Source organism: Macaca fascicularis, chromosome 2, assembly GCF_037993035.2.
Source record: "Macaca fascicularis isolate 582-1 chromosome 2, T2T-MFA8v1.1".
Lineage (NCBI taxonomy): Eukaryota > Metazoa > Chordata > Mammalia > Primates > Cercopithecidae > Macaca > Macaca fascicularis.
In genome coordinates, this window is record NC_088376.1 from 15099879 (window position 1) to 15127824 (window position 27946).

General features: G+C 40.6%; 1 protein-coding gene and 1 pseudogene across 5 annotated transcripts in view; both read right to left on the reverse strand.

Moving 5' to 3' along the window:
- Positions 1 to 25065, reverse strand: part of FBXL2 (F-box and leucine rich repeat protein 2) — a 128514-nt gene extending 103449 nt beyond the window's left edge. For 4 of the 5 annotated variants that reach the window (XR_006696243.3, XR_012430613.1, XR_012430612.1 and 1 more), the window contains exons 1-2: positions 24772 to 25065; positions 2044 to 2105 (exon numbers count right to left, since the gene is read on the reverse strand). Coding sequence is in view for 1 of the 5 variants with exons in the window: in XM_045387096.2 (XP_045243031.2) it covers positions 2044 to 2105; positions 24772 to 25008 (299 nt within the window). In the remaining 4 variants the exon portion in view is untranslated. The remainder of the gene's footprint in view (positions 1 to 2043; positions 2106 to 24771) is intronic. The other variant, XM_074030830.1, reaches the window with a different exon arrangement.
- LOC135969485 (obg-like ATPase 1 pseudogene) lies at positions 6118 to 6825 on the reverse strand (annotated as a pseudogene).
- Positions 25066 to 27946: the final 2881 nt, after the last annotated feature.

Here is a 27946-nt window from a genome sequence, read left to right on the forward strand (position 1 = left end):
CCCCAGGGTAAGAACACCATATTGAGATTACAGCTTGATGCCCGATCTAGAGAAATGTTCAGACCCAGACTGGAAGCACTACATAATCCTAGGGGGGCACCATCTACACTGCAGTCTATGTGGATGGCATCTGTGCAGTTGTATAGTGACAGCCTGCCCACCCTGACACAGTTGTATTGCTTCTAACAACTTACGGTGCTTGAGCAAAGCCTTTTGGGTTTATATGGGAAACATACATTTCTTTCTTGTCACCACTTTCTTAAACTTGTCAAAAATGCCAAAGAACATTCTCTTTTATCCAAATATTTGTTTTATTGGAATAAAATACAATTGATATTTTTCATACAATCCTGTCTCAGTTTTTCTATCAACTGAGAAGGAGCTCATGACAACAGTGTCAAACAACACCTGATGACTAATGAAACACCCTTTGAAGTCCCTGAAATGTGATCACTACCACAAAGAAGCCAAGTTCTTACCCCATTTCTAACTCAAGGAAAAATGTCTAATAACCTGATGACAGTAAAGGTGAGTAATCTGTGGCATCTAAAAGTGGTTCTGTGGTGAACTTGGGAAGAGATGAAAATAATTATTCCCAATATTTAAACAAAACTCATATTCATTCCCCAAATGTTAAAGTGAGATTTAGTACAGCCACGGAATGGAGTCATCTGGTCAATCTCTTATTGTATGTCAGCATTTCCCCCAAATTTTCTGTGGAATATTAAAAGGATTCCATTGTCAGTAAGTTTGAAATGGCACAATTACCCAACTTGTATCATCGCCATGCACATTAGCCTATTAAGGCCCTGTGAAGTCCTATAGGTTTTGTTAACCCTATAGGACTACAGTTTGTTTCCTACAGTTATTTGATCACAAAACCTGGTTTCTGATGCTGTTGTTTTGTGGAGTATCAGTGATAAGAGAAACAGAGTTAGGGAAATGACTCTCAAGGATTACTGTGTATACACCTATTAATTCCTTGTAAAGAATTAAAATATAACAACATCTAAAACGAAAATGAGTTTTTTTGTTTTTGTTGTGTTTTTTTGTTTTTGTTTTTGTTTTTGTTTTGAGACACAGTCTCACTCTGTCACTCAGGCTGGAGTGCAGTGGCACAGTCTAGGCTCACTGCAACATCCACCTCCTAGCTTCAAATGATTCTCCTGCCTCAGCCTCCCAATTCTTGTGCCTCAGCCTCCCCAGTAGCTGGGATTACAGGCATGCACCACCACGCCTGGCTAATTGTTTTGTATGTTTAGTAGAGACAGGGTTTCACCACATTGGCCAGGTTGGTCTTGAATTCCTGGCCTCAAGTGATCTGCCTACCTCAGCCTCCTAAAGTGCTGGGATTACAGACATGAGCTACCACTCCTGGCCTTAAAATAAGATTTCTTTTGATGATTGCATAATACTAAAGAAAACTGAAGTACCTCCAGGCCAACAAATGTTGGTTGATAGCTTTACTTGGTAAAAACAACCACCAAAATAACATTTACTGTATATTTAGTGATGCCAGAAATAAAAGACAAAAAGCCTATTTTATACTACTGTCACTTATACTTCTCATATGAATAAAAACATATCAATACTTGGGGTTGACAGTATTTTAAGTGATCACTAAGAACATATCATAACTGTGCTTATTTTTTGTATTTAAAACTCATTTGTCTGAAAACATCAAAAACTTTATGACTTCAGGAGCTCACAACCTTGCAATAATCTCTCCTCATATTCCTGACTTCATCACGATTATCTACTGAAACCAAAACAATGGCACCTACTGAAGATTATTACAATACTTACCACATTACAAAAAGAATCCAGACCAATGCTATGTACATACTTAGTACATTCTGGATTAGACCAAGTAAAATTTAACAACAAGCTGAACAGCATTCTATAAAACAAAAACAAAAAGTCAGTTAGGCTAATTCTGTCTGTTTTTCTATGCTATGGACTCACAGTGAGAAAGAAGATAGGCTTGGAACTTGATGACTAAATCAGATCTAAACTCTTCATCCAGAATTTATCTCCACTTACCTTAACAGAAGTTCTTTGGGTAACTTTTTGTTAATAAGGCCTTCATCATTGTTTGAGAAAACCTGGAAAGACAAAAAAGGAAATTGTGAAAATGTTCTTCAATCGATGTGGAAAAAAGTTATTTGTTTTTATACTAGTAGATCAGAACAGCCCCAACTGTTGTCCTACAAATAGGACATGCAGCCACCATATTCTAATATTTCATGCAGCCACCATATTCTAATATTGAGTAATATAAAACATTTTATGCCCTATCACTGTTTCATAAAAATGGCAACACATGGCCATTAGATACTACATTGTATTGGAGGTTCCAGCCAAAGCAATTAGACAAAAGATAAAAAAGATGTCCAGACTGGAAAGGAAGAAGTAAAACAACCTCTATTTGCAGATGACATGATCTTGCACATAGAAAATTCTAAAAATGCACAAAAATCAATTAGAACTAATCAAGGAGTTCAGCAAGTCTGCAGGATACAACATATATACAATATAGTTATATACATATAAACTGTATTTCCACATAGTAGCAATGAACATCCTGAAAATAAATTTCAGAAAATAATCCTATTTACAACAGCATCAAAATGAACAAAATACTTACGAATAAACTTAACAAACGAAGAATAAGGCTTCCATATTGAAAACTCACACATTGTTGAGAAAAATTAAAGAAGGCTTAAATCAAAAGACATTCATGTTCATGAACTGAAAGACTTATTAGTGTTATTTTAGCAATGCTTCTGAAACTAATCCATAGATTTAATGCAATCTTTCTCAAAATTACAACGGACTTTTTTACAGAAATTGAAAGGCTGATCAAAAAATTCATATGAAATGCAAGGGACCCAGAATAACTAGAATAATCTTGAAAAAGAAAAACAAAAGTTGAAGGATGCAAACTTCCAGATTTTGAAATTTACTACAAAGCTACAGCAATTAAAACAATGTGTTCACTGGCATAAGGGCAGACATACAGATCAATGGAACAGAACAGAGAATCTAAAATAAAATTATAAAATTGGCTAAAATAAAGAGAATCAAGAAATAAACTCTTAAATTTATGAGCACTGATTTAAATTGAGAAAGAATAGTCTTTTCAAGAAATGGTACCAGTACAACCGGATATACACAAGCATAACAATGAATTTGGACCCCCATCTCACTTCATCTAAAAAAATTAATTCAAAATGGCTCAGAGACTTAAATAAATATAAGAGCTAAAATTATAACCCTTAGAAGAAAACATAAGCATAAATCTTGGTGGCCTTGGATTATGCAATGGTTTCTTAGACATGACACTGAAAGCATAAACATCCAAAAAAAATTGATAAACTGGACTTCAACAAAATAAAAGACCTGGCTGGGTGCAGCAGGTCACGCTTGTAATCCCAACACTTGGGGAGGCCAAGGAAGGCAGATAGCTTGAGGTTGGGAGTTCGAGACCAGCCAGGCCAACATGGTGAAACCCCATCTCTACTAAAAGTACAAAAATTAGCAGGGCATGGTGGCGCGTGCCTGTAGTCCCAGTTACTCAGGAGGCTGAAGTGGGAGAATAGCTTGAACCTGGGAGGCGGAGGCTGCAGTGGGCCAAGATCGCGCCACTGCACTCTAGCCTGGGTGACAGAGCAAGACCCTGTCTCAGAAACACAAACAAACAAACAACAGACCTTTGTACTTCAAAAGGCACCATCAAGAAAGTGTAGGAAAAAACCCCACAAGATTGGAGCAAATATCTGCAAATCACAGATCTGACAAGGCACTTGTATGCAAACTACATAAAGAACTTCTGAAACTCAGTAATAAAAGACAACCCAATTTTAAAATGGGCAAAAGATTTGAATAGATATTTCTGCAAAGAAGATATGCAAATGGCCAATACATACATGAAAAGATGCTCAACGTAAGGGTAAGTCAAGGGTAAGTCAAAACACAGTGAGATACATCATACCCATAGGATGGCTAAAATGAAAAAGATAGTAATAAGTAATGGTGAACACATGGAGAAACTGGAAATCTCATACACTGCTGGTGGGAATGTAAAATGGTATAGCCACTTTGGAAAACAATCTGGCAGTTCCTCAAAGGTTAAAGAGTTACCATATGACCCGGCAACTCCACTTGTAAGTCAATACTAAAGAGAAATGAAAATGTATGTCCATACAAAAACTTGTCCATGAATGTTCACAGCAGCACTATTTTTAATAGCTAAATAGTGAAAACGATTAAAAAATGTCTATCAGCTGATGAAGGGATAAACAAAATGTGGTATTCCAAAACATGGAATACTAGTCAGCAATAAAAAGGAATTAAGTAATGATATGTGTTACAACAGGAATGAGTCTTGAAAACATGCTACTGAAAGCAGACAAAAAAGGGTACATATTTTATGTTTCCATTTACATTAAATGTCCAGAAAAGGTAAATCCATGGAGACAGAAAAAAGACTAGTAGTTGCCTAGAGCTGGAAAGTGACAGCTAATGTATATGAGGTTTCTTTTGAAGTATGAAAAAAATTCTTGAATTAGACAGTTGTAATAGTCACATAACTTGGTGAATATACTAAATCCCACTGAATTGTACTTTTTAAGTGAGGAAAATTTATAGCATATGATGAATATCTCAATTTTTAAAACCTGGATTAAAAAAACAATCCATCAAAACAAACTGCCGAAGTGGAAATAGTGGCATAAATAGTACCCTACATTTATTTTCAAAGTAGTGTCAATGATGAATCTTTGTGTTGGATATATGAGACTAATATTTAGTAAGTGCCTACTGTGTTGCAAGTTCCAGTAAGCACTATGTTAGATTAAATAGCTAAATTATCTAATATATTTCTAGTTCCTTGAGGTGCAAAGTTACTGACTAGTTGGGTTTTTTTTGGAAACAGGGTCTCACTCTATCAGTCAGACTGGAGTGCAGTGGCATGATCACAGCTCAATGTAGCCTCAACCTCCCTCGCTCAAGCAATCCTCCCACCTCAGCTTCCCAAGTAGCTGGGACTACAGGTACATGCCACCACACCCAGCTAATTTTTAAAACGATTTTTTGTAGAGACAGGGTCTCCCTATGTTGCCCGGGCTGGTCTCAAACTCCTGGGCTCAAGTGATCCTTCTGCTTTGGTCTCCAAAAGTGCTGGGATTATAGGTGTGAGCCACTGTGCCTGGCCTTTCTTCTTTTGTAATGTAAGCACTTACATTTATAAAGTTCCCTCTAAGTACTGCTTTCATTGCATCCCATATATTTTCATTTCTATTCATCTCAAAGTATTTTAAAATAGTCATTATTTCTTTCACCTATTAATAATGTGGTTAATTTGGGGTCAGGCACAGCGGCTTATGCCTGTAACTCAAGCACTTTGGGAAGCCAAGGCAGGAGGATCACTTAAGGCCAGGAGTTCAAGGCTAGCCTGGGCAACATAGTGAGACCCAACTCTACAAAAAAATTTAAAAATCAGCAAGGCATGGTGGCATGCCCTATAATCCCTATAATCCAAGAGGCTAAGCCAGGAGATTGAGCCTGCAGTGAGCTATGATTGCGCTACTGCACTCCAGGCTAGGCAACAGAGCGAGACTCCGTCTCAAAAAAAAAAAAAAAGTGTCTTTACATGATTGTGAATTTTCCAGGTTTCTTTCTATTGTTGATTTCTAGCTTCATTCCATTGTTATCAAAGAAGACACTTTGTATTATTTCAATCTTTTGACATTTATTGGAACTTTTTTTTTTTCAAATGTTTTACTGAGTGTAGACATCTGGAGTACTGTAAAACATGCATTATCCGTAGATTCAAAAAGGAGTAAGCCGCATTGTCCTCACTGTCAAATGTGTCAGGCTTGGCATACACGATGGAGATTAATGAAGTATCATGAGAGTAATATGGTTCCTGAAAAGCTTCTACAATTTGGAGTAGGGTCTTAATCATGTGAAAAGCAAAGCTGTTCACATTTAGTGAATTTGCATTTCATTGGTGGAGAGGTACACAGTATTTTAATTTTAAAACAAATAAAAATAATTTGTTGAAGATTCCCATCTTCCCAACTTTAATTGTTCCATCGGTTTTCAGAAATTTTAATTTAAAAAAAATCAGATGCCTTTTGGAAGTTGTATGTTTATCTGAGCAATAACTAAATTTTATTTCTTCTTCGGTTGTTGAGGTGTGTTAAATTTGAAGAAGACCATATCTCCATCTTCAACAATATAATTTCTGCCCTGTTGTCTGTACTTTCCAGCAGCCTTGACTTCCTCATCTTCAAGCTGATTTCCTCATCTTCAAGCTTGATTTCCTCATCTTCAAGCTGAAGCTCTTCATGTATTATTTCTATATTTCGAATAGGATCTACACTTCCTTCAACACGTGTGATATCATCATCTTCAAAAGCATGTGTTAGATGAAAGATGCCATCACAGGCACGAATATGAGATAAAAAAGCATTCTCCAGGCCCTGCCCATTGTGAGCTCCTTTCACAAAGCCAGCAATAACCACTACATTTAGAAAGGCAGAAATTTTGCTCACTGGTTTGTGGTATTGGCAAAGAAAGTCAAACCTTTCATCTGGCACAGGTACTCTGCTCTCATTAGGATCAATAGTGCAGAATGGGAAGTTTTCTGCTGAAGCCTGACTACTGGTTAATACACTGAAGAAAGTAGATTTCCCAACATTGGGCAATCCAACAATACCAATTTTCAGTGAGGTTCCAAATCTTCCAATGATTGGGGGTGGTTTAATTCCCTCACCTCCCTTTTTAGGGGGCATCGTGCTCGGCCTGGGTGATGACACAGGGTCCCAGCAGCAGTGAGAGAAAGGTCCTGCCAGCAGCCGGAGGTGGGGAAGAAGCTATTGGAACTTGTTTTGTGGTCTTACATATGTCTATCCTGAAGAATGTTCCAGGTACACTTGAGAAGAATGTTGACTCTGGTGTGGTTGGGTTAAGTGTTCTACATAAATCTGTCAGGTTTCATTGACTTATAGTGTTGTTCGAGACTTCTGTTTCCTTATTCTGCTGTCTAAATGTTCTTTTATTGAAAGTATGGTATTGAAGTCTCCAACTGATGTTGGGGTTGGTGGTGAATGACATGAAAACCTTCACATATCTCAACAGTCAGAACAATGGGCTTATTTTCTGTTATTACAAAGACTAGTGAATCAAAGTTGTGATATTTCACCTCAACATAGGAAAAAAAACTTTCTAGCAATTACAATAGCCCATACTAGAATGTCTTGCTGTTGAAGCAGTGATCTCCCATCTTCAATGCTCCTGCAGAGTCCACAGAACCAGGATTGTCAGAGAAAGGAATCCCTTCCTCAATGGGAAATGAGACTAGGAAACCTCTAAGGATCAAATCTAATTTCCCAAAAGAGTCTTATAATCCAAGATCTTCCACTTACACCTTTGTAAACCTTGGGCACGTCATTTAACTTTTCTATGTCATAGTTTCCTCTTCCTCAAAATGGGGATATGAATGGAACCTGCCACTTTTCTATGCCATAGTTTCCTCTTCAGCAAAATCGGGATAGTAATTGAAGCTGCCACAAGGGCTGTTGTGAATGAAATGAGTTTATAAACGTAAAGTGCCTAGGATAGTCTTGGCATATACTAAGTGCTTAACAAATGGTAGCTATGATGACAGCTGTGCAGTCTCCAATTACTATTATAAAACCATTTCTCAGCTAGGTGCAGTGGCTCACACCTGTAATCCCAGCACTTTGGAGGGCCAAGGTGGGAGGACTGCTTGAGGCCAGGAGTTCAAGACCAGCCTGGCCAACATAGACAGACCTCCATCTCTAAAAACAGAAAAAAGAAGAAAAAATTCTCCCTTTATTTTTGTCAGTTTGCTGCATATATTTGTGGCTCTGTTGTTTGGTGCATATGTGCTTATAATCATTATGGTTCCTGTAGGAATTAACCTTTTATCAACATATAATCACCTTTGTCTCATGTAACAATTTTTATTATAACTTAGTCTATTTTGTCTGATATTAGTATAGCCAACCCAGCTCACTTTTAACCTGTCTTTTGATCTAACAAGGATCTCTTGTAGACAACATAAAATTGGATAATGCGGGAAGTTTTTTGCTCGTTTTTGTTTTTATCCATTCAGCCAGTGTCTACATTTTAGTTAGTAAATTTAATCCCTTTGTACTTATAGTAATTACTGATAAGGAGGGACTTACGTCTGCCATTTTGCTATTTTTAAAATTCTGTAGTGATGTGTACTGCTTCATAAATGCCAAGTATCAAGTTGGTTGATAGTGGTGTTCAAATCTTTTATATCTTTACTGACTTTTTTTTCTCCACAAGTTCTGTCAATTAGTGATAGAGGTGTTATATTCAGCTATGATTGTGGTTTTGCCTCTTTTTCTCTTTGGTTTTATCAATTTTTGTTTCACATATTTTGAAGCTTGTTGTGAGGTACATACAAGTTTTTTTTTGTTTTGTTTTGTTTGTTTGTTTTTTTGAGACAGAGGCTTGCTCTGTCACCCAAGCTGGAGTGCAGTGGCATGATCTTGGCTCACTGCAACCTCTGCCTCCCAGGCTCAATGATCCTCCCACCTCAGCCTCCCAAGAAGCTGGGATTACAGGTGTGCATCACCATGTCCAGTTAATTCTTGCATTTTTAGTAGAGATGGGGTTTCACCATGTATGCCAGGCTGGTCTTGATCTCCTGAGCTCAAGTGATCCACCTCCCTCAGCCTTCCAAAGTGCTGAGATTACAAGCATGAGCCACTGTGCTCGGCCTGTTATGTATTTTTAATAAATTGATTCATTATGATAAATGATCCTTTTTTCTAGAAATGATCCTTGTTTTAAAGTCTACTTTGTTAATATAGCAACATCAACTTTCTTATGCTTTTTGCATGGTACATCTTTTTCACCCTTTTTCAATCTGTGTTTTATATTTACAGTGATTCATAAAGACAGCACATAGTTGGACCATGCTATTTTATCCAGCCTGACAATTGCTACCTTTTAATTGGAGATGATGGTCTTTACATTTAATGTAATTATTGATATGATTTTTAAGTCTGCCATCTTTATATTTATTTTCCATTTGCCTCTCTTCTTTGTTCCTCTATTCTGCTTTCCTTTTTCGTAATGTGATATTTATTACTTCCTTCACTGATCTTATAGCTATACGTCTCTCTATTTTTTTCAATGTTTGCTTTAGTGATTGCAGAGTGCATCTTTAACTTATCAAAGTCTAACTTCATTTGACCTCCCTGGCTTGTTGTGCACTTACTGTTGGATAGCTTACTTCTACTACTACTATATACCAAATAATATGTTATTATTTCTGCCTTAAATAGTCCATATTTTTTTAAACAAATGTATGTATTAAAGCAAGATATTTTAAAAGGTCCCTTATATTAATCCATATATTTACCCTTCCTGGTGTAATGCATTCCTTCAGATCTGAACTTCCTTTATTATAACTTCCCTTCAACTTAAAGAACTTCTTTTAACACTGCTTGTAATATAGGTCTGATGTAGACAAATTGTTTTTGCTTCCTTCAAAAATATCTGTATTTCTCCTTCACTTTTGAATATTTAATTCCAGGTTAGCAGATTTGCTTAAAAAATAAAATACAGCACTTTAAAAAAGTTAGTCCAGGCCAGGCACAGTAGATCACACCTATAATTCCAATACTTTGGGAGGTGAGGCAGGAGGATCACTTAGCTCAGGAGTTTAAGACCAGCCTGGGTAACACAGTAAGACACTGTCTCTACGGAAAATTTAAAAAGTAGTTGGGCATGGTGGCATGCACCTGTAGTCCCAGCTATTCAGGAGACTAAGGTGGGAGAATTTCTTGAGCCCAGGACATTAAGGCTATAGTGAGCTATGTTCACACCACTGCACTCCAGTCTGAGCAACAGAGTGAGACCCTGTCTCAAAAAAAAAATTTCATTTTCCTCTGACCTGCATTGTTTCTGACAAGGTGTCAATTATTCATATTACTGTTCACCTTTATGTAATTTTTTCTTTTCTACCTTTTAAATTTCCTTTATAAAAATTTTTGATTTTCAGAAAGTCGACTCTGATATACCTCAATTTAGACTTCTGTCCCTGCTCTTCCTCCTCTCCTTCTTGAACTTTAGTTGCATGTATGCTAGACAATTTTGTATTGTCCCACAGATCTTGAATGCTGATTTTTATTGATCTGTCCCTAAGTTTACTGGTGCTTTCTTCTGCCGTGTGCAGTCTGCTATTAAGCCTATCAAATGAATTCTTCATTTCTAATATATTTTTCATTTCTAGCATTTCCACTTGGAGAAATAGTTTACATCTTTCTGCTGAAATTTTCTCTGTTTATCCATGTTGTTCAACGTCTGGGCCATCACTGAGACTGTTTCTGTTGCCTCTTTCTTCCCATGACCATGGATCACATTTTCTTGTTTCTTTCTCTATCTCATAATTTATTTCATGCCAGATACTGTGTATAAAAGAACATTAATTTATCTCCATAAAGGGAAGTTCCTTCTTCAATTAAGTTGCTGGGAAACTGGGAGTGACAGCTCAATCCTTTTAATCCATAGTTGAGCTGGGTTTGAGATTGTAGTGTTAGTTCATGATTGGCTTATAATAATTTCAGTGTGAAATCAGAACTTTACCTTCAGGAGAAGCTAAAATCTGAGCACTGTCGAAGCTTCATACATCTCTGAGCTTCATAACCTATGCTAGCTTTCCGAACTGTGAGATATCTTCCCTCCTCTCTGCCCTCCCCTCACATTCCAGCTTTCAGCTAGGGTGTTGTCCTTGGTCTCCAGCAGCACCTTCTGTTTTCTGTGCCTTGAGGAGATCTCTTTTTGCTCTGTTACCCTGACTATGCCTTCTCAAAGGCTGACTTGTCCTCAGTAAAAGCCTAGATAGTCATAAAGAGATTTCTTAGCTGTCTTGCCATGCCCCCAGCCTGTTGCAGGCCCAGCCTTAGACTTCATAAAGCCCCTGGTGTACTACAGGGATTTCTATTAACTCTCCTGCCCTGCCCCCAGCCTTCAGCAAAATCCACCTACCTCAGCAGGATCCTTCTTAGCTCTCTTTCCCTTGCCCCTGCATCCGAACTCCTATTCCAATGTACTAATTGAAGGCCCATGGGGGAAAAGTTGGCAGGTAGGTGTAGTCCTGCACTGTAGCTGGAACTCCTCAGGACTCCAGATTGTCACTCCAGCCTACATGCAGTCAGTAACAGTTGACTTCTCTTTATATGGCAAATTCTTCCTCTTGCTGTTCCACCATAGATGAAAAGTATCTATGTATCTCTCTCTCTCTCTCTCTCTCTCTCTTTTTTTTTTTTTCTCTTGAGAAGAAGGGCTCACTACTTTCCAGATTTTTGTTTCTTTAGATTTTTTGTGTCAACTCTGATAGGTTTTTTAAAAATTATGATTTTGTACCTTCTCTGACTTTTCTTACTACCAGAGTGGGAGCAATAATGTCAACTGTTGCAACTTTCAACATTGTAACAAGAAATGGAAGTCTTTATTATCCTTTTTGATAGAAGAAAAACAGACTTGGAGAAAATAAATGACTTGACCAAGGTTCAGAGCTAAGAAACAGAAAAGCTACAATTTGAACATGACTACAACTCCAGGGCTCTTTATGCTGCACAACAAGTAGTATAGGCTGTTTGACTCTGGGAAAGTCATTTAACCTCTCAGTATTTAGTATTTCTAGCTGGTAAAAGGAAACAATTGTACTAGATAAACTCAAAGTCTCTTCCAACTCTAACACTCCGAGAGTCACTGAAGTCGAATTTCTGCTTTCTTCATCCTTACCCCAAATTTGCTCCTTCCATGGTCTTCATCTCAGCAAATGGCAGGTCCTTCTTCCTCTTGCTGAGGCTCAAATCATCAAAATCATTTATATTCCATAACCAATCCATCAGCTAATCCTATGGATGACTGCAACAATAATGCCATAGTCACCCTGCTTTGTCCCTTCTCCCCTAATTTTACTCCAGAATGACTCTCTTATAAAATATAAGTCATTTATGCCACTCCTCTACTTAAACCCCACCAATCCCTTCCCCTTCCATCAAAGGAAAAGTGAAAATCCTTTACACAGGTTAAAAGTCCTATGTGATTTGACTCCCTTAACTACTTTGATCTTACTTCCTACCACGCTCCCCTCTCTTACTACACTCCAGCCTCACTGGTTTTCTTTCTGTTCATCCAACACAACAGGCATGTTCTTGCCTCAGCACCTTTGACTAGTGACACAGTCTTTCTTCAGGCATTCCCATGGCATATCCTCTGCTCAAATGTCACTTTATCAGAGAGGCCTTCCCTTCTATTCTACATTAAAAGCAACACCTCCCTTCTCTCATTCACTTTCCAACCCTGCCCTAGAATTCTTTCTGTCCTACCCAGCTTTATTTTTCTCTGAAGTACTTTTCACCACCTTATCTGTTTATTATCTGTCTCACTGCCACTAGAATATAAGTTCCATGAGAGGAGAGCCAACTTCTGTTCGTGCACTGCTGGATATCCACTGACTAGAACAGTCACTAGCACACAGTAGCACAAAATAAATATGTATTGGACAGAAACCCAAAGAACAAAAAAATCAATGGAAAGACACAGTTGTAGAGGCAGCACTGAGAACTGGGAAATCTGGGTTTGAACTTTGATTCTGACTCCATTAAAAACTTCCAAATAAATGCCCTGTTCTGTTTCCTTAGACTTCCCTGCTCCATCCCTGTCTCTCTCATGGCCACCCTAGAGCTGGAAGAGGCAGTAGCTGATATAGACACTACACAGGGTAGCAGTGAGATTCAAAGTGAAGTAGGAAAAACAGCAGTAAAAGTGTAGCCAACCCACAGCTGTCCATATCTGAGCTTTGGTTGTCTAAACTGGGGTTGGGGGGGAGAAAAAAAAAACCTAAATCCTTCAGGATGTCATTAGACAACATGACAACAGTTTGCCATAAAATGTAAAAGAGCCTGCTGATTCAGCTAAGACATTAAGACTCTTAATCTTGGTGTAATTAGTACATATGTGCCAGGCACTGGGCACAATCTTTAGGTTGGCAAGAAGCCATAATGTAATGGTTAAGAGCCCAGGCTTTGGAAACAGACTGGTTGAGTTCAAATCCTGGCTCTGCCACTCACTCACTATATGACCTTGGGCAAACTGCCTACTCAGTTTAGCCCTATTAAATGGGAATAATGTCAAACTCAGGCTGGGTGCAGTGGCTCACACCTATAATCCCAGGACCTTAGTAGGATGAGGTGGGAGGATTGCTTGAACCCAAGAGCTCAAAGCTACAGTGAGCCGAGCCACTGCACTCCAGCCTGGGTGACACAGCGAGGCCTTGTCCCCAAATAAAAAATAAATAAAATAAAATAACAAATGTCAATTTCTTAGGGACATTGGAAGAATTAAGATAAATGTGATCAGCCCAGAACTGGATACAGAGAATGGGCTCTATAAAAGAAAGCTATTATTACAATTACTAAAAATTACTCCCTGCCCCACAACAGTGGAGAAAAAAGGGAGATCAATATTGTCAAGAGAAGAAAAATTAATAGGGAAATCTCTACTTTTCTTGATCTATTAACATAGATCTCATCATATAAATTCTCTTACCTATGTCATATAATGACAAAAAGACCAAAACTGTCTGTAAACCTTGAGTTTAAAAAAAATCACTTTAGGGTGGGAGGTTCCAAGAGGGCCGAATAGGAACAGCTCCGGTCTACAGCTCCCAGCGTGAGTGATGCAGAAGACAGGTGATTTCTGCATTTCCAATTGAGGTACTGGGTTCATCTCACTGGGGCTTGTCGGACAGTGGGTGCAGCCCACGGAGCAGGGTGGGGCATCACCTCACCCAGGAAGCACAGGGGGTTGGAGAATTCCCTTTCCTAGCCAAGGGGAGCCATGACAGACAGTACCTGGAAAATCGGGACGCTCCCATGCTAATACTGAGCTTTTCCAACAGTCTTAGCAAATGGCACACCCGGATATTATATCCCACGCCTGGCTTGGAGGGTCCCACGCCCACAGAGCCTCGCTCACTGCTAGCACAGCAGTCTGAGATCGAACTGCAAGGCAGCAGTGAAGCTGGGAGAGGGGCATCTGCCATTGCTGAGGCTTGAGTAGGTAAACAAAGCAGCCAGGAAGCTCGAACTGGGTGGAACCCACTGCAGATCAAGGAGGCCAGCCTGCCTCTGTAGACTCCACCTTTGGGGGCAGGGCATAGCTGAACAAAAGTCAGCAGAAACTTCTGCAGACTTAAATGTCCCTGTCTGGCCGGGCGCGGTGGCTCACGCCTGTAATCCCAGCACTTTGGGAGGCTGAGGCGGGCGGATCACAAGGTCAGGAGATCGAGACCACGGTGAAACCCCGTCTCTACTAAAAATACAAAAAATGAGCCGGGCGCGGTGGCGGGTGCCTGTAGTCCCAGCTACTCGGGAGGCTGAGGCAGGAGAATGGCGTGAACCCAGGAGGCGGAGCTTTCAGTGAGCCAGGATCGCGCCACTGCACTCCAGCCTGGGCGACAGAGCGAGACTCTGTCTCAAAAAAAAAAAAAAAAAATGTCCCTGTCTGACAGCTTTGAAGACAGCAGTGGTTCTCCCAGCACAGAGTTTGACATCTGAGAACAAACAGACTGCCTCCTCAAGTGGGTCCCTGACCCCCGAGTAGCCTAACTGGGAGACACCTCCCAGTAGGGGCCGACTGACACCTCATACAGCCAGGTGCCCATCTGAGACGAAGCTTCCAGAGGAAGGATCAGGCAGCAACATTTGCCATTCTGCAATATTTGCTGTTCTGCAGCCTCCGCTGGTGATACCCAGGCAAACAGGTCTGGAATGGACCCCCAGCAAACTCCAACAGACCTACAGCTGAGTGAGGGTCCTCACTGTTAGAAGGAAAACTAACAAACAGAAAGGACAACCACACCAAAACCCCATCTGTACATCACCACCATCAAAGACCAAAGGTAGATAAAACCACAAAGATGGGGAGAAACCAGAGCAGAAAAGCTGAAAATTCTAAAAATCAGAGTGCCTCTTCTCCTCCAAAGGAACTCAGCTCCTTGCCAGCAATGGAACAAAGCTAGATGGAGAATGACTTTGAGGCAAGAAGTCTTCAGACGAATGGTAATAACAAACTTCTCTGAGCTAAAGGAGGATGTTCGAGCCCATCGCAAAGAAACTAAAAACCTTGAAAAAAGATTAGACGAATGGCTAACTAGAATAAACAGTGTAGAAAAGACCTTAATTGACCTGATGGATCTGAAAACCATGGCACAAGAACTACAGGACAAATGCACAAGCTTCAGTAGCTGATTTGATCAAGTGGAAGAAAGGGTATCAGTGATTGAAGATCAAATGAATGAAATGAAGCAAGAAGTTTAGAGAAAAAAGAGTAAAAGGAAATGAACAAAGCCTCCAAGAAATACGGGATTATGTGAAAAGACCAAATCTACGTCTGATTGGTGTACCTGAAAGTGACAGGGAGAATGGAACCAAGTTTGAAAACACTCTTCAGGATATTATTCAGGAGAACTTCCCCAACCTAGCGAGGCAGGCCAACATTCAAATTCAGGAAATACAGAGAACGCCAAAAAGATACTCCTCGAGAAGAGCAACTCCAAGACACATAATTGTCAGATTCACCAAAGTTGAAATGAAGGAAAAAATGCCAGAGAGAAAGGTCAGGTTACCCACAAAGGGAACCCCATCAAACTAACAGTGGATCTCTCTGCAGAAACTCTACAAGCCAGAAGATAGTGGGGGCTAATATTCAACATTCTTAAAGAAAATAATTTTCAACCCAGAATTTCATATCCTGCCAAACTAAGCTTCATAAGTGAAGGAGAAACAAAATCCTTTACAGACGAGCAAATGCTGAGAGATTTTGTCACCACCAGGCCTGCCTTAGAAGAGCTCCTGAAGGAAGTACTAAACATGGAAAGGAAAAACTGGTACCAGCCACTGCAAAAAACATGCCAAATTGTAAAGACCATTGATGCTAGGAAGAAACTGCATTAACTAACGAGCAAAATAACCAGCTAACATCATAATGACACGTCAAATTCACATATAACAATATTAACCTTAAATGTAAATGGGCTAAATGCTCCAATTAAAAGACACAGACTGGCAAATTGGATAAAGAGTCAAGACCCATCAGTGTGCTGTATTCAGGAGACCCATCTCACATGAAGAGACACACATAGGCTCAAAATAAAGGGATGGAGGAAGATCTACCAAGCAAATGGAAAACAAAAAAAGCAGGTGTTGCAATCCTAGTCTCTGATAAAACAGACTTTAAAGCAACAAAGATCAAAAGAGACAAAGAAGGTCATTACATAATGGTAAAGGGAACAATTCAACAAGAAGAGCTAACTATCGTAAATATATATGCACCCAATACAGGAGCACCCAGATTCATAAAGCAAGTCCTTAGAGACCTACAAAGAGACTTTAACACCTCACTGTAAACATGAGACAGATCAACAAGACAGAACATTAACAAGGATATCCAGGAATTGAACTCAGCTCTGCACCAAGTGGACCTAATAGACATCTACAGAACTCTCCACCCCAAGTCAACAGAATATACATTCTTCTCAGCAGCACATTGCACTTATTCCAAAATTGACCACACAGTTGGAAGCACTCCTCAGCAAATGTAGGGAGACCCCCTGAAACTATTGCTGCGGAATAAAAGATGAAATGCTCCTGATTATTGTAAATACAAAATTGCATGCAGGATTGTGTAAAGACAATGCCAGGTTGGACTGCCAGAATGAGCCAACAGTGTGTGACGTGCTTCCTCCTGCAGAGAGCCTATGAATGGACGTGCAGTCAGGTAGGTTTCACATCACCAAGATTCCTATCCCAGAAAAGCAGATGTTCATAGCTCTGGGAATGGAATGCGACCCTTGTGGAGAGCCTATAAATGGACGCATGGGGGGGACACCTGTCCATGTGGATAAGATAGGGCTATAAACACCCTCATCTTGCCACAGCTCTTCTAGGCCTCTTTAGGGTTAAGGCATACTCCCTTCTGATAATTTCTGGTCTAACCAGTTGTCTAGCTTCAAGTCCTGTTACTATGGATTGTTTGTAACCAGCTTTTGCTGCAACGGTTACTGCTGATTAATATCTTGCTAATCATAGGTTATGGAACTACTGTGTTTCTGTTTTAAGGCTCTGTTAGAAATTACTGATGCACACAATATATTATAAATTCTTATCTCTGTATACTGTACTTCTGCATACAGATGTTATGTTAAAGAATTACTTCATCATCATGTGACCATCTCACCTCATAATCAAATTATCCTAAATCCCTCACTAACCTACCCCTGCCCTCAATAAACTTAATAATAAATGCTGGTATGTCCAGTGCATTGTTGGCACCACAGGACCAGAAGGTGGTGACCCCCTCTGGACCCAGCTTTCACTATCTTGCGTGTGTGTATTATTTCTTGACCTGCTGATCCACCTGGGAACAAAGAGAGAGAGACCCGTTGCATTGTGGGCTGCTGGCCAGATCCCACAATAAGCAAATGTAAAAGAAGAGAAATTATAACAAACTGTCTCTGAGACCACAGGGCAATCAAACTAGAACTCAGGATTAAGAAACTCACTCAAAACTTCTCAACTACATGGAAATTGAACAACCTGCTCCTGAATGACTACTGGGTATACAACAAAATGAAGGCAGAAATAAAGATGTTCCTTGAAACCAATGAGAATAAAGACACAACATACCAGAATCTCTGGGACACATTTAAAGCAGTGTGTAGAGGGAAATTTATAGCACTAAATGCCCACAAGAGAAAGCACGAAAGATCTAAAATTGACACCCTAACATCACAATTAAAGGAACTAGAGAAGCAAGAGCAAACACATTCAAAAGCTAGCAGAAGGCAAGAAATAACTAAGATCAGAGCAGAACTAAAGGAGAAAGAGACACAAAAAACCCTTCAAAAAATCAATAAATCCAGGAGGTTTTTGAAAAGATCAACAAAATTGATAGACTGCTAGCAAGACTAATAAAGAATCAAATAGACGCAATAAAAAATAATAAAGGGGATATCACCACTGATCCCACAGAAATACAAACTACCATCAGAGAATACTATAAACACCTCTACGCAAATAAACTAGAAAATCTAGAAGAAATGGATAAATTCCTGGACACATACACCCTCCCAAGACTAAACCAGGAAGAAGTTGAAGCCCTGAATAAACCAATAACTGGCTCTGAAATTGAGGCAATAATTAACAGCCTACCAACCAAAAAAAGTCCTGGACCAGACAGATTCACAGCCGAATTCTACCAGAAGTACAAAGATGAGCTGGCACCACTCCTGAAACCAATCAATAGAAAAAGAGAGAATCCTCCCTAACTCATTTTATGAGGCCAGCATCATCCTGATACCAAAGCTTGGCAGAGACACTACAAAAAAAGAGAATTTAAACCAATATCCCTGATGAACATTGATGCAAAAATTCTCAATAAAATACTGGCAAACCGAATCCAGCAGCACAGCAAAAAGCTTATCCACCACGATCAAGTTGGCTTCATCCCTGGGATGCAAGGCTGGTTCAACATATGCAAATCAATAAATGTAATCCATCATATAAACAGAACCAATGACAAAAACCACATGATTACCTCAAAAGATGCAGGAAAAGGCCTTCAACAAAATTCAACAGCCCTTCTTGCTAAAAACTCTCAATAAACTAAGTATTGATGGGATGTATCTCAAAATAACAAGAGCAACTTATGACAAACCCACAGCCAATATCATACTGAATGGGCAAAAGCTGGAAGCATTCCCTTTGAAAACTGGCACAAGACAGGGATGCCCTCTCTCATCACTCTATACAACATACTGTTGGAAGTTCTGGCCAGGCAATCAGGCAGGAGAAAGAAATAAAGGGTATTCAATTAGTAAAAGAGGCAGTCAAATTGTCCCTGTTTGCAGATGACATGATTGTATATTTAGAAAACCCCATTGTCTCAGCCCAAGAGCTCCTTAAGCTGATAAGCAACTTCAGCAAAGTCTCGGGATACAAAATCAATGTGCAAAAATCACAAGCATTCCTACACACCAACAACAGACAAACAGTGAGCCAAATCATGAGTGAACTCCCATTCACAACTGCTTCAAAGAAAATAAAATACCTAGGAATCCAACTTACAAGGGACGTGAAGGACCTCTTCAAGGAGAACTACAAACAACTGCTCAACGAAATAAAAGAGGACACAAACAAATGGAAGAACATTCCATGTTCATGGATAGGAAGAATCAATGTTGTGAAAATGGCCATACTGCCCAAGGTAATTTATAGATTCAGTGCCATCCCCATCAAGTTACCAATGACTTTCTTCACAGAACTGGAAAAAAAAAAACTACTTTAAAGTCCATAGGGAACCAAAAAAGAGCCCACATTGCCAAGACAATCCTAAGCAAAAAAGAACAAAGCTGGAGGCACCACACTACCTGACTTCAAACTATACTACAAGGCTACAGTAACCAACCAAAACAGCATGGTACTGGTACCAAAACAGAGATGTAGACCAAAGGAACAGAACAGAGCCCTCAGAAATAATACCACACATCTACAACCATCTGATCTTTGACAAACCTGACAAAAACAAGAAATGGGGAAAGGATTCCCTATTTAATAAATGGTGCTGGGAAAATTGGCTAGCCATAAGTAGAAAGCTGAAACTGGATCCCTTCCTTACACCTTATACAAAAATTAATTCAAGATGGATTAAAGACTTCAATGTTAGACCTAAAGCCATAAAAACCCTAGAAGAAAACCTAGGCAATACCATTCCAGGACATAGGCATGGGCAAGGACTTCATGACTAAAACACCAAAAGCAATGGCAACAAAAGCCAAATTTGACAAATGGGATCTAATTAAACTAAAGAGCTTCTGCACAGCAAAAGAAACCACCATCACAGTGAACAGGCAACCTAAAGAATGGGAGAAAATTTTTACAATCTACCCATCTGACAAAGGGCTAATATCCAGAATCTACAAAGAACTTAAACAAATTTACAAGACAAAAATCAGATAATCCCAGCAAAAAGTGGGCAAAGGATATGAACACTTCTCAAAAGAAGACATTCATGCAGCCAACAGACGCATGAAAAAATGCTCATCGTCACTGGCCATCAGAGAAATGCAAATCAAAACCACAATGAGAAACCATCTCACACCAGTTAGAATGGCAATCATTAAAAAGTCAGGAAACAACAGATGCTGGAGAGGATGTGAAGAAAAAGGAACACTTTTATACTGTTGGTGGGACTGTAAACTAGTTCAACCATTGTGGAAGACAGTGTGGCGATTCCTCAAGGATCTAGAACTAGAAATACCATTTGACCCAGCCATCCCATTACTGGGTATATACCCAAAGGATTATAAATCATGCTGCTATAAAGACACATGCACACGTATGTTTATTGCGACACTATTCACAATAGCAAAGACTTGGAATCAACCCAAATGTCCATCAGTGACAGACCGGATTAAGAAAATGTGGCACATGTACACCATGGAATACTATGCAGCCATAAAAAAGGATGAGTTCGGCCGGGCACGGTGGCTCAAGCCTGTAATCCCAGCACTTTGGGAGGCCGAGACGGGCGGATCACGAGGTCAGGAGATCGAGACCATCCTGGCTAACACAGTGAAACCCCGTTTCTACTAAAAAATACAAAAAAATAGCTGGGTGAGGTGGCGGGCGCCTGTAGTCCCAGCTACTCGGGAGGCTGAGGCAGGAGAATGGCGCAAACCCGGGAGGCGGAGCTTGCAGTGAGCTGAGATCCAGCCACTGCACTCCAGCCTGGGCGACAGAGCCAGACTCCGTCTCAAAAAAAAAAAAAAAAAAAAAAAAAAAGAATGAGTTCATGTCCTTTGTAGGGACATGGATGCAGCTGGAAACCATTATTCTCAGCAAACTATCGCAAGAACAGAAAACCAAACACCGCATGTTCTCACTCATAGGTGGGAACTGAACAATGAGAACACTTGGACACAGGGTGGGGAACATCACACACCAGGGCCTGTCATGGGGTGAAGAGATGGGGGAGGGATAGCATTAGGAGATATACCTAATGTAAATGACAAGTTAACGGGTACAGCACACCAACATGGCACATGTATACATATGTAACAAACCTGCCCGTTGTGCACATGTACCCTAGAACTTAAAGTATAATAAAAATAAAATTAAATGAAAAAATTTTTAAAAGTCACTTTATTGTGCAAAACTATTTTTGCAGTGTTTCCCTCCATCTTCTGCTTCCCAATACCTGTGACGTCTTGACCACAAATACAGAAAGAGAAGTGTCAAAATAGGAAAGTCCAAATGAACAAATTAAACTGGAAAATTATATGATAAAATATTATTTATTTCCAAAAAATAAATCTGCTTTACATGATAAAGTGTTAAACAGTAACAAAAACTTGACAAGTCATATATATTGCAACAGATTTTGTTCCATATGAATTAAAATTTAAACAATTATTAAATGCCCTTTTTTCTTTTTTTGGATACAGGGCCTTGCTCTGTTGCCCAGGCTGGAGTGCAACGGTGTGAACACAACTCAGCACAGCCTTGATCTCCTGGACTCAAGGGATCCTTCCACCTCAGCCACCCAAATAGCTGGGACCACAGGCGTGCACCGCCATGCCTGGCTAATTTTTCAAATTTTTAGTAGAGATGGGTCTCACCATGTTGCCCAGGCTGGTCTTGAACTCCAGCACTCAAGCAATCCTCCACCTCAGCCTCCCAAAGTGCTGGGATTACAGGTGTGAGCCACTGAGCCCAGCCTTGAAGTCTTTTCATAATGATTGTAGAATATGAAACTAAAATCTAAAAATTAGGAAAATCTCAGAGAATACATTTTTAAAAAACACTGTTACATCCTCCACATCCAAAAGGCTTTATGTAAAACACTTGTCTTTGTGATTCACACAAAAAGCGGATGCCAATTCCTTAACTGAACTGATGTGACAGGAGAAACTCAATGCTAGTATAGCCGTGAGTAAGAACGCTGATCTAATTCATATCTTTATTAATTCCTTCTCATTTCAACTTTGTGAAAGAAGGAAAGAAGAAAGAGGGGAGAGAAGGGTAGGCATGCCTACCCTGTTCTGTAATATCTAACCCAGTGCTAGAAACAACAAAACACAAGTCATTTATAAGTGTTCAAAAACCTTAAAGTCCTAATAAGAAAGAAAACTAATTTCCTAAAATATATATGAGGAAACATATAAAGATACACTATACATTACAGTACAATCCATAAACAGGTTGAGAGAAACTGCCGGGTTTTAAACGTGGCTCAATTTATCAGTGGGGTGACCTAGGCAAGTTACTTTACCTATCTTTGCCTCAATTTCCTCATCTCTAAAATAGAATAAAGGTATCTTCATCACAAGGTTGTTGTGACCATTTAAGACTCTCAGAAAAATTTCTACTGCCTCTATAGTAATAACGATGTACATATGTACACAATGTTAGCTGTCATTATTACAGAGTAGAAATAAATGGCTTAATTGAAGAAATTTTCATTGAGAAATAGTCCCAAAATTAATGTGCCAAGTCATTTATATCAATGGCTGAAGTTTTATATTTAGATTCAAGCAGTTAAGGAAGTGCAATGTGATTTAGAATACAGTTCTGGGAGCCAGGCGTGGTGGCTCACGCCTGTAATTCCAGCACTTTGGGAGGTCAAAGCGGGAGGATCACAAGGTCAAGAAATCGAGACCATCCTGGCCAACATGGTGAAACCCCATCTCTACTAAAAATACAAAAATTAGCTGGGCGTGGTGGCACACGCCTGTAGTCCCAGCTACTCAGGAGGCTGAGGCAGGAGAATTGCCTGAACCCGGGAGGCAGAGGTTGAAGTGAGCTGAGATTGCACCACTGCACTCCAGCCTGGAGACAGAATGAGACTCCGTCTCAAAGAAAAAAAGAATACAGTTTTGGGGATGACATATACATGCAGCCGCTTCATCCCTCTCCCTCCTGCACCAACCATTCCCCACTTCCATGGAAGCCTAGGCACCTTATCAATTAAGTTCCTATGAGTTAAATTCTTAATGCTTAAAGACATACAAAAAGCAAAGCATTATAAGTTCAGCAAAGCAACCACTAATACAAAACTACAGTAAATGCTTTTATTTTAAAGTAAAACTCTAAAATTCACAATAGCGAATGAAGGTGGGCTGTGGGTCAGAATGAAAGAAGTGGAAGAAGTAAAAATAAAGGAAAATGGATGACAGGAGGAATATGAGACTTCAGAGAGCTGTGAAAATTTAATTCCTGGATATTCCTTCTCCTTGCTACAATTGTTACAGTTTTCTCACATATAACATGTAACAGGAAATTACTGCAATATTTGAAACACTTATATCTTTGTAAAATTCGCTTTCTGAAACTCTTGCCAGCTCCATTAATTTGTCACTTAAAAAGCAATTCGCAATTTAAAAAAGAAACATATACAAAATAAAGGCGTTACATGGTACTGTGATTTGTGGGTGATGTTCTTCTCCTGCCAGCAATAATGCCACACACTTGGAAGTTGCTTTTCCAGAGTCAATGAGAGACACCATCCACCTCCTACCACCACCCCTCTCCTTGGTTATTAAGGAAAAAAACTGAGCCAGCCAGGATTCCTAATGATAGTTTTTTCTCCACGAGGCCAGCTGGCACTTGGGGAGCACCCTGCATTCTCAGCTCATCAGCACTTCCACTAAACTCCTGCAGATAAGAAGAAAATCTCCACTTAATCACCCATGGTTAAAACAAAAACCTGTTTCTAAAAACTAGCTATTTCCCTATTACCTGCACCTACCCCCATACCTCCTCAAGTATTCTATACCAAGGGTGTGTCCCCAAGCAAGGAGTCTAGCTCCTCTCTTTTCTTACACCCCATGAAGGCCTCTGGAGAACCATACCTTCGGTTGGCAATTCTCTGAACTTGTCTATTCAAGCCAGCACCTCCGACGAGTGAAATCGAGTCACGTTTTTAAAACGAGCTTAAAGGGGGACAGGTGTTATGCCCACGCCGTCTGAAGTTAACTAATAAAGGTAATGATTTAAGACGTTTACAATGTACTAATTATGAATTAATTAAATCCCTCAGTGAGGGTGCGGCACTCAGAAAAAAACCCTCCAGCTTAATGCCCCCTATTTTTTAAAAAGGAGGGGAGGGAGCTCTAAAATCAAAAATGTTAATTTCCACGTGCTAAAAAACCTATCAGAATGATGATTTTGAAAGGAAGATCTATGTCGTATATTAGTTATATATAATTGCATATAAACAAAACTGGAGGCACATAGACTGCTTTGGTGTAAATATAAATACATATGATATTCATATGTATGATTTTTTGTTTAACCACACCCTCCTTGGGTGGCTTCCCAGGCTCTCTCGGGCCAAACAGCGTCACGTCGTCCGGCGGCCCACTGGGTGGGGGTCCGGGCTGTCACCCAGACTCCAGCGGCAGGGAACGCTGCATCGCGGTCGCCCCCCGGCAGGCGGGCGCTCTGAATCCCCCAGGTTATCCCTCCCCGGGCCCGCCCAGCCCTGCCCTGCCCAGCAGCCTCGCAGGCCGCGGCCCGGCCTCTCCACGACCCCAGCGCCGCCCGCCCGACCCTAGCGGGCGGCAGCTTGGGGACCCAGCCCGGTAGGGGTAGGGCGCGGCGGCTGGGCAGACGCGGGTCCCAGACTCACCATGGCCGAAGAGCCGCTAGCGAGCCCACAGCTCGAAGTCACACGGCGCCGGCGACGCCCGTTGTCCTGGTGACGCCAGCCAGGCGCCCCGCCCCGTCCCCAAGGTGGGCTCGGAGGCGGCCATTGGTGGCCGGCGAGCACGTGACCCGCAGGGGCGGTGCCCTTTGGACCGCCCAGCCCTCGCCCCCGGCCCTGGAACGGGGCCTCTTCGCCTCTCCCACTTTGTATCTGGTCCATCCTCTCAGCCTGATCACCTTGATGACCCTCACCTGACAGATTACCCAGCTGCAGACTGCCCAGCTGAAAGAGACCATGGATTTTTTTTTTAATTTAAAAAAACGTTATACAGGTAATGCATGATTATTGAAAACATTTTAAATTACCAATAACAAGAATTTAAAAGGATAAAACCACACTCATCCCAGCACCTGAAGTAGCCACTGCTCAGATTCCATTCTATCTGTTTCAAGCTTCCAGTGAGATGTTATAACATACTGTATTCTTAAAAATGGTGGCAAACCATAGGTAACTGTTTTATAATCTACTTTTTTAGATTAAAAATGATTATCTTGGGGCCGGGCGCGGTGGCTCACGCCTGTAATCCCAGCACTTTGGGAGGCCGAGGTGAGCGGATCACGAGGTCAGGAGATCAAAACCATCCTGGCTAACATGGTGAAACCCCGTCTCTACTAAAAATACAAAAAATTAGCCAGGCATGGTGGGGAATGCCTGTGGTCCCAGCTACTCGGGAGACTGAGGCAGGAGAATGGTGTGAACCCAGGAGGCGGAGTTTGCAGTGAGCCGGAATTGCACCACTGCACTCCAGCCTGGGCAACAGAGCAAGACTCCATCTCAAAAAAAAAAAAAATATCTTTGCATGCCACTTCATGGAATAGCATTCTATGCATGTTATCTAATTCATTAAATCAACTGGCAGTTTCTTGAATGTTTTTAATATGGTTGAAGGGAACTCTAGACATCCTCAAATCCAGCCCATTAACTCTATGAAGAAGGACCCAGTGCGATGGTTGACACCTGTAATCCCAGCACTTTGGGAGGCCGAAGCAGGAGGATTGCTTGAGGACAAGAGTTTGAGACCTGCCAGGGCAAGACCCTGACTCTACAAAAAATTAAAAAAAAAAAAAAAGAAAAAGAAGGAAAAAAATAAAAGAATGTGCTTGGTGTGTTAGAAGCAGAAAAAAACCTGACAAAATAAAAACAACAACAACAAAAATAAAGTTACCAAAAAAAGAAAGAGAATTTTAAAATGTAAAAAAAAAAGAATCTGTGAAGAAGAATCATATTCAACAGCTGACCTGACACCCCCCCCACCCCTGGAGTGCCTAATAGACATCACAGTGTAATATGGCCCAAATAAACCCCTTGATCCAAGTTTCTTACTCCCCAGTCTTCTCAAAGCAAAAGTCCCTACTATCCCCTTGATTGTTAAGACAAAAACCTAGAAATTGTCCCTGATTCCTCTGTTTTCTCACACTTCACTTCCAGTCCATTATCACATATTCTTGACTCCACCTTAAATTCTCAATCTATCCACTCTACAACATCTCCACTTCACAGCCACTATCGTCTCACCCCGATTCATCTCCACATGTGCTACGATTTGAATGTTTGTGTCCCCTTCAAACTTTGTGTGAAAACGTATCAAATGTGACAGTTTTAGAAAGAGGGCCTCAAGGTGGGGAGTAGGCCGTGAGAGCTCTGTCCTCATGAATGGGATTAATGCCCTTATAAGAGAACTTGAGGGAATGAATTCAGCCCCTTTTTGCCTTTTCATCCCTTCTGCCATGTGAGGACACAGCAATCCCCTCCAGAGGATGCAGCAACAAGACACCGTCTCAGAAGCAGAGCAGCCCTCACCAGACACCAAACCGGCCAGCACCTTGATCTTAGACTTCCCAGCCTCCAGAACTGTGAAACATGAATTTCTATTGTTTATAAATTACACAGTCCTGTGGTGTTTTGTTATAGCAGCACAAGTGAACTGTGATCCCATGTCTTCCCTCCTGCATCCTACACAACAGCAGCATTTTCAGTGGCTTCTCATAGCACTTGGAAAAAAAATACAGGCTGGGCAACGTGGCTCAATTACGCCTGTAATCCCAGCACTTTGGGAGGCCGAGGTGGGAGGATCACCTGAGGACTCCGTCTCAAAAAAAAAAAAAAAAAAAAGCCTCAATAATATCTGCTTCCTTTATATGGAATATTCTTCCTGCAGAACTTCATGTAGGCCCTTCCTTCATTTGATACAGGTCAGTTATCTCCTCAATCGTCATCTTCGCAAAAGCCTTTACTGACCTAAAATAGCTCATTCCAGTCACTCTCACTTTAGTCAGCCTCTCTCATTTAACTCTGTCTTGTTCTCAAAGTACTTAGTCCCCCTCAAAACTATCTTTTTTACCTTTTTGTTTATTAATTACTTCCTGTCTCCCTGCTCTGTAATGCAAGATGTCTATCTTGTTCCATTCTGTATTCCTAGTGTTTAAGAACAGTTCCTGGCTTATAGTAGATGTTCAATAAATACCGATGATTGAATGAACATCTATGCTGGGTCTGTATGGTCAGTTTGAAGATCCAAATAAGAATATGACTTGATAGAGTAGGGAGTATAATAGAAAATAAATACTGTAATTACTGGCAGCCTTTATTTTTATCTTTTTTTTTTTTTTTTTTTTTTTGAGACGGAGTCTCGCTCTGCCACCCAGGCTGGAGTGCAGTGGCCGGATCTCAGCTCACTGCAAGCTCCGCCTCCCGGGTTCATGCCATTCTCCTGCCTCAGCCTCCCTAGTAGCTGGGACTACAGGCGCCCGCCACCGCGCCCGGCTAGTTTTTTGTATTTTTAGTAGAGACGGGGTTTCACTGTGTTAGCCAGGATGGTCTTGATCTCCTGACCTCGTGATTCGCGCGTCTCGGCCTCCCAAAGTGCTGGGATTACAGGCTTGAGCCACCGCGCCCGGCCTATTTTTATCTTTTTATTATGAGATATAAATACAAGTAATAGAATGCAAATGTACATTTTGTTAAAGTGAACACTTCACACCACCCAGTTCAAGAAATAGAACATAGCCAGCAACCCAGATGATCCTCATGTCTACTCTCCTAATCTGAATTCCCCCCTCAACTTTTCCCCTAAGGTGATCACTGTCATGAAATTTAT